This window comes from Hippocampus comes, unplaced genomic scaffold (assembly GCF_001891065.2).
Source record: "Hippocampus comes isolate QL1 unplaced genomic scaffold, H_comes_QL1_v1.1 scaffold124, whole genome shotgun sequence".
Classification (NCBI taxonomy): domain Eukaryota; kingdom Metazoa; phylum Chordata; class Actinopteri; order Syngnathiformes; family Syngnathidae; genus Hippocampus; species Hippocampus comes.
This window is the reverse complement of record NW_017805075.1, coordinates 1,051,777-1,059,581: the sequence shown is the minus strand read 5'-3', so window position 1 is coordinate 1,059,581 and position 7,805 is coordinate 1,051,777. Positions and strand designations below refer to the sequence as shown.

The 7,805-nt window shown below is 41.5% G+C and overlaps 1 protein-coding gene across 3 annotated transcripts in view; it reads left to right on the top strand.

Moving 5' to 3' along the window:
- nol4la (nucleolar protein 4-like a) overlaps positions 1-7,805 on the top strand; it is a 53,274-nt gene that overhangs the window by 35,118 nt on the left and 10,351 nt on the right. The window contains exons 5-8 of one of the 3 annotated variants that reach the window (XM_019865220.1): positions 2,113-2,254; positions 4,154-4,434; positions 5,852-6,040; positions 7,335-7,523. In XM_019865220.1, coding sequence (XP_019720779.1) covers positions 2,113-2,254; positions 4,154-4,434; positions 5,852-6,040; positions 7,335-7,523 — 801 coding nt within the window. Of the gene's footprint in view, positions 1-2,112; positions 2,255-4,150; positions 4,435-5,851; positions 6,041-7,334; positions 7,524-7,805 lie in introns of all 3 variants that reach the window. The other 2 variants (XM_019865217.1, XM_019865218.1) reach the window with 2 other exon arrangements.

Genomic DNA, 7,805 nt, shown 5'->3' with positions numbered 1-7,805 from the left:
TGGCAACAATTCAAGTAAAGCGTTGTACTCACCAGTACCTGCCCAAGTCTCCGTCAGACACAGGAAATCCAAGTCATTGGAAAGGAAATACTCCCTCAGAATATGGGTCTTGTTTGTCAACGACCGGGCGTTTAACAACGCGATCCTTGTGGGAGTAGCAACGGGAGGGATTGCCTCTCCCGATTAATATCTGTATTTATATTGCACTTAATTGAACGGTGTTTGTTTTCTTTTCTTCTTTCTTCTTTCTCCCCCATTATCTTGCTGCTGTAAACTGTAAATGTTTGAAAAGCGATTTGTTCGAAATCCGAAACTATTTCATAGTTTTATATATATATATTTATTTATTATTTTTTTTTTTTGAAGGGGTGAAATAATTTGAATTTATGTGCTTTTTTTAATGATATTAACTTTTCACTGTTTTTGAACTTTGCCATGAATTTCACAAAGGGCTGTTTTTAACCACTATAATCAAATCAAACCAATGCACTTAAAATTTTCCTCATTGGTCGGTCATTCTTCATTCGTGTCCGGGCCCCTGCCGCCTCCCGGCTAACAATCTGCCGCACACCTACGCACTCAAAACACTTTATCGTTGTCGTGACTGGAGCTGCGCGTCGCGCACACCCTTTTCGGTTGGACCCTTTTTCACAACGGTTCTGCATTGAAATTTAGCACCAATGTTTACTAATCTGAATGATTCCGAGAGAACTGTAATGTTAATTCTCCATTATGGATGCCCTACTGTCAACTGTACGTACAGTATTCTCCAATTTCTGTGTCCTCCATGAAAGCAGACTGTTTATCTTTGTGTTTCTCAAAAGAAGGCACTTCCAAACGCCTGCCAAACGTTTACTTTTTTCTTCTGTTTTCTGACAAACTAAACCAGTCCCTGAATCATCATCAAGGTATGCTTGTGCACTTTCTGCACTGCCATTTTGAAATAATTTTGAATCCAAGGATGCAAATTTCTTTAAAATTGGATTTGTTGGTTTATCGATTGACAGATTAATTGATTATTAAAACAATCAATAGATGCAGCCATAAAAGGTATTCATTCAAAGGGAGGCTTCGTAATTCGTTACTCTTTCAGATAACAAAATTGGAACGTTTCCATGGGATATTAATAGGAATTTAATGAATTAATTGACTTTTTAAATGACCAAACTCTATTTTGTACATCCATCCATCCATCCATGCATTTTCCAATCCGCTGATCCTCACAAGGGTCGCGGGGAGTCCTGGAACCCATCCCAGCCATCTTCGAGCAGTAGGCGGGGGAATACCTGAACCGGTTGCCAGCCAGTCGCAGGGCACACACAGACGAACAACCATCCGCGCTCACACTCAGACCCAGGGACAATTTGGAGTGATCCATGAACCTGCCATGCATGTTTTTGGAATGTGGGAGGAAACCGGAGTACCAGGAGAACACCCACACAGGCCATGGGGAGAACATGCAAACTCCACACAGGGAGAACAGAGCTGAAATTGAACCCAATACCTCTGCACTGTGAGGTCGAGGCGCTAACCACTGGACCACCCACCGGGCCACTCTATTTTGCACCTGTAGTACAAAATAAAGAATTGCAAAATCCATCCATCCATTTTCAACACCAGGTCGCGTGAAGATGCTGGAGACTATTCCAGATGACTTTGGGCACAGGCGGACTACACCCTGAACTGGTCGCCAGTCTGTCACAGGGCACATATAGAGATGCACAACCATTCACACTGTGCCTGAGTGGGAACTGATCCCCCTGCACACAAGTGAGCCAAGTGTACCACTACACCATCAACGACTCTGAATTGTAACATCTGCAGGACATAAATATACCATCCTTAAACCGCATTGACTGCCATTCTAAAAAGTAGTATGCAAAAGTTAAGAACTTATTTAGATCCTACTTCTTCACCATTATTTCAGATATACTGTATTAGTCACCAAGAAGTACACAGGAATTATCGGGAATAAACTGGGATTGCACAAAATTGAAGGTTGGCTCTTAATAGGGAACTTAAATGATATTAAACTTGATATTTTCTAAAAAAAACAACTCGGGATGGGAGATAGGCATGAGCAAAATTTATTCTATTTCTCTCTCCCGGCAGGATGACTCATCGGTGAGCAGCGAGGACATGAACGGCACTGAGCCCGCATGGGCGGCAGCTGAGCAGCCGCCAGCGCCTGAGCCTGGTCGTCCGAATGGAGCGAGGCTCAGCAACCTCGCAGCTGCCGTCAAAGAAGATGACGGTGAGGCTGCTGGCATGCTAACTTCCCGCTTGCCCTTCTTTCAACCGTGCAAGTTGAAATTCAAGTTGAATTTATTCCATGATCACATTCATAAGCCAGAAAATTTGTGTCTCTCTGATCATATTTTCACCCTACAAAGTAAAATGATTGGAAATGCCATTACTCTGTTCTAACTTTGCTCAAAACATCAACGAAAAGTTTTGCTTGTTTGACAGATTTGGGCAAAATTGTACAAATCCTCAGAATTTCATCATCTCAACATGAAATATTCTCAAATTTCTCCTGTCCACCATGAAAGCAAATTGATTGTCTTTGTGTTCCTAAAACATTTGCAAGACTTTGGAAAACATGGATCAACATATTTGCCACATTTCTGACAGATATTAAGGACCAAACACAGGAAGTGAATCACAATCAATTTGTGCACTGTCAATTTGAAAAAAAAAGTCCTGTTTTTGAATAAAGAAATTGAAATTAAAGCATATTTGCTTCCAATTCATCAAAAAAAAACAATCAACAGATTAATTGATTATTAAAATACCATCTCGGAAATGTATATCTTATTGTTGCTCATAAATCAAAGCAACAAAAAAAAAAATAGGCCAAACGACAGCTCACATCTGGAAAAATTCGTACGTCAGGTCATTCGAGGCACTACTGTACTCACTGGCAGAAGGGACTCATCATACATGAACATGCTTGATGTTGGATGTGGCAAACAGCTTGGCTTGTTCTTAGTGGTCTAATCCAAATCGGTAAATCCACTCCTGCAGTGGGTGGGCCGCCAGCCCAGCCCCAATGTCAAGCACCCCTCCCTTTCTCTCTGGGTTCGAGACTTAGGAAAGTAGGACAAAGGAGGCTGTTCTGAACCCTCATACCACGCACACATCGGAAATTGGGACAAGTCATTCAACTCAACCAAACACATGACACGAGAGGGCAGGAAGCGCGAAGCACTGGAGAACCACATCCTTGCATATTTGAACCACATATATAAAAAAACATAAGTCATATTTGACTATTCACAACATCTCAATTGCCACGTTATTTAATTACAGGAGATAAATAGATTTTAGTTAACCAATTTTGGGGGGGAAATGGCTAAATGATGTTACAAAAAAAAAGCATGACAAACTGAGTAGAAAATAATGGCTTTGTTTCAGTTTTTAATACGGTTGCATTGCTTTTATCTTTTTTTTAACCTGTCCCATAACCTACTGTGAATATAAAAAGTCTACACCCCCTTGTTCAAATACCAGGTCTTTGTGATGTAAAAAAAAAAAAAAAAAAGTTTCACAAAACCTGTACCACTCAATTGATCCCCCTCCCCACAAAAAATATGAACTAATGTGGTTGCAGAAGTGTGCACACCCTAGTAGCTGGTGACACGACTGTGTGCAGAATTCACTCACCACATTCAAACTCATGTTAAATGAGAATCAGCACATACCTGCCATCATTTAAAGTGGTTCTGTTTAACCCCAAATATAGTTCTCATGTAGTAGTAGTCTTTTCCTGACAAAGTTCATCCTTTGTCTCATCAGACCAAAACACAGTTTGCCTCATGTGTTTGAGAGATTTTCCTGTCAGTCACATGGTCTGAAAAGTGTTTAAATGATTTATCTTGGACTCAGTTTTTTTTTTTTAAATAAAAACCTTGCATTTGAACAGAGGTGTGCAGACTTTTTATATCCACTGTAGTTATCCCATCTTCTGTGAACTTGTCATATCAAGGCAAGACTAGTCAAGTCAAATTTATGATATGAATGTGTGATTTTTTTCTTTCTTTTTTTTTTTTTTTTTTTTTTTATGATATCCCCTGATCTTGGAAAGTGCAAATGAATTACCCACACCAAATTTGTCTGAATGCGAATGTTCCCCTTCTTCCCCTCCCAGCAGACGATGACTCCTCGGAGAGCAGTAGTGGCAATGGGGTGACACTGTCCGAGGTGCAGCCCGCGGGCGGGAACCCCCCGGAGGGTGGTGCCTCATATGGGGAGGTGCCCGAGAACGGCTTGAGCGCTCCTCTGGACTTCAGCACCGCCTTGTCCTCATCCTCTTCGGATGACCAACAGCCGGTCAACCTGAGTGACCGATTGCTGCCCGCCGGCTGTTCGCCGCCAAACTCGATCCTGGCAGACCCGAACAGGAAGTACCCCATCAAAACAGAATATGCTAAGGTAAACATTCCCAAAGCCTTGATACTTACTTAAGAGGTGTGCAAAACCCTTTATTAATTTTTAAAAAAAATAAAAACACCCAAAACGTATTTTTACGTTTTGCCATTAAATGAGTTAAAAAGACCTGTAAATTTACAGTAATCTAGCCTCCTGAAAATAAAAGGATGAGCAATTTCTGTGGCTTGTTGAGACAGAAAATCCTTAATGCAAACGATGATTTTTAGGTGGAAATAGGCAGATTAGGAATAGCTTTTAAATGGTTGTTAAAATAGTCAATAAATACACCAAGAATTTCAATGACATAGTGTTAAGGTGAGCGCTGATCTTGGCCCTTTCATTTTTGGGACCAAAAACAGTCACTTCTGTCTTTTCTGGATTGAGCAAGAGAAAATTCTGGTCCATCCACTCATTGATTTGATGAATACACTTTGGGACTTTAGTCATGTGATGATGCTAAAATTTAAGTTGCGTGTCATCTGCATAAGTAAGTATAAAATAAGATAAGAAAGATAAGAAAACCTTTATTAGTCTTGCAATGGAGAAATTCCCAATTCACAGCAGCAAACTTATGTAAGGAAGAAGCGATATGATAAGAAATGTTGTAATGCTCCATAATCTGAGCAAGAAGGAGCATGTAGATATTAAATAGAAGTGGTCTAAGAATGGACCCTTGTGGAACCCCACATGTGATCTTTGTTCGCTCAGACTCTTGACTAACAAATGAGACAAAGTAGTCTCTCTCCTGCAGGTAAGATTTGAACCAATTTAACACAGCGTCAGTAAATCTCACCCACTGTTCTCATTTCTCAAGCAGTATATTATGATCAGCTGTGTCAAATGCCGCATTGTGGACTAGCAATACAGAGTCGTGGTTTAGAAGTGGGCATGGGGATAAAAGGGTAATGGAAGGTGACACCCAGGCACACTGTTTAGCAGCTCAGCTGTTTCAAGGCTAGCACATCCGCAGTGCACCTGGGTCATCACGGGGAGGAGGGGAGAGTGGGAAAGCAAACAAAGGTGGTGAAAAGCTGGGGATGTGTATACATTGTGTGGAGTCGTGAATTGTGTCAACGTCAAGTCTGTTTGACCCAGCCAGCACGCCAAAACATATCGTGTCATTGCCATGGAGACAGCCTTGTCTGCAGAAACAGAAACATAGAGCCTAAGAGAATGGGGAAGTTGAAGGATAAGCGTCCGTCAGCATCACTTCCAAGGGAAAGTACAACACTTCATGAATGTCAGACAGGCTTAATACATTTTGAAAACATCTGTAGTTCATAGTGTGATATAGACAATTATTATGAGGCTGCGTATGGACCAAGTAAAAATCAAGCGCGATCTTACTACAGTGTTTATGCATGGAAAATGGACAGTATGTTTGCGATCATGCCACTTGACGTGCTCACGTGTGTGTCAGCAGTCACCTCCGTACAGCTCAGGAAGCTACGACTCCGTGAAGACCGAACTGAGTGCGTGCGCTGAGGATTTGAGCTCTGGCCGCGCACAGATCATGGACGAAGACGACGACGATCACGATGACCACGACGACAGCGATAAGATCAATGACGCCGAGGGGATGGACCCCGAGAGACTTAAAGCCTTCAACGTAAGTAACCTGCCTGATCTCACCAAATTTTGAATTCCAGTACAAGCGCTTCAGCAAATAGTTGACAAATATACAGTGGTTTTCTTAACATACAAGATTAATTTGGCGGCTGTGCTCGGATCTCAAAAGACTTGTATCTCGGGTTGTACCTAAGGATTATGTTAATTGCTGATTATTTTTTCCGATTAATCAATGAATTTGATTTGAAAAAAAACAAACTTTTTCTCATGTCCATCGCTTGATTGACAAACAGGACACTATTTGAAATTGACGGTGCAGAAAATGCACAACCATAAATTGATGCTGATTCCGTTACCTGTTTGGTGCATAACGCGCCAGAAAATCAGCAAATAGGTTCATTGTTCGGTTCTACAGTAAAAGCAGATGTTTGCAAATGTGTTATTTGATTAAACACAAAGACAATCAGTTTGCTTCCATAGAGGACTGGAGGAATCAAAGAATATTTACTGCAGAGAGGCTTTAATGCTGAGGACATGGACAATTTCAAGTTAAACAGGTCTCTGAACGATTCAAGGATCATCATTGATTGATATGATAATCAATTACATAACAATTTTTTTTGTGAAGGCTGCAGTGGATTCATGGGTTTTCCATTCATTTTAATGAAAAAAGGTGATTTGAGTTATGAGTGTTGTTGCAGAATTAATTATACTCACATCTCAAGGGACCAGTGTAAAACAACAAGAATATCCCGAGAAAAACACTAAGATTTGCCTTAGGGAAGTCCGCTTAGCGTAATCCTAACAAGCAATGAAAAATGGCTTCGACGTGCGAACAAAAATCGATATTATGGTGATATAACCCTTAAGGCAATTATTTAAAGACAAATGGTGCAGCATCACATGTAAACAGACAACATAACAATACTCACAGGCATTTTGTCTTTATCCTCCTGTGTAAAACAATTCATATTGGTGCATCTTACTGAGGAGTTGTGACCATCTCCATCGTAATCTGACTGTTAAAAAAAAAAAGTGTGATGCACGCATATTGTCTTTCTCGTGATACAGCAGTTTAATTTGTCTGTGTGTGTGTGTGTGTGTGTGTGTGTGTGTGTGTGTGTGTGTGTGTGTGTGTGTGTGTGTGTTTCCACAACCTCCCCCTCCCTCTTGATCCTTGCCTCTTCCACTCCCCGCCGTACGCTTGCCCCTCCCCTCACTGCCTTTCCTCGCTTTTGTTTTCAACTCCGCACCACTCTCGCCGCCATCCCCCCACTACTTCTGACTCCATTTTTTCTGCTCTACATCCCGTCCCTCCCTTCCCCCTCTCTCAGATGTTTGTGCGTCTGTTCGTGGATGAGAATCTGGACCGCATGGTGCCCATCTCCAAACAGCCCAAGGAGAAGATACAGGCCATCATGGAATCGTGCAGTCGCCAGTTCCCCGAGTTCCAGGAGCGTTCCCGCAAGCGCATTCGCACCTACCTCAAATCTTGTCGTCGCATGAAAAAAAGTGGTTTTGAGGTATTAATATCCACCTTTTCATCATCGCTCCATCACAAGTACTGGTAAAAGCGCAAGGGCGCTCATAGTAAAGCAACACTTAGGCCTGGTACACACATAAAGACAATGGAGCTGTTTTTGTCCCAGTTTTGCCCCTTCCCAACCAACAACAACAAAAGCTTGACTTCTTCAGAAAATTATCCTCTAAGATTATCCTGTGGTGTACCGTTAGACAGTTTTTGCCTCTCTCTCTCTCTCTCTCTCTCTCTCTCTCTCTCTCTTTCTCTATAAAAAAAATAATAT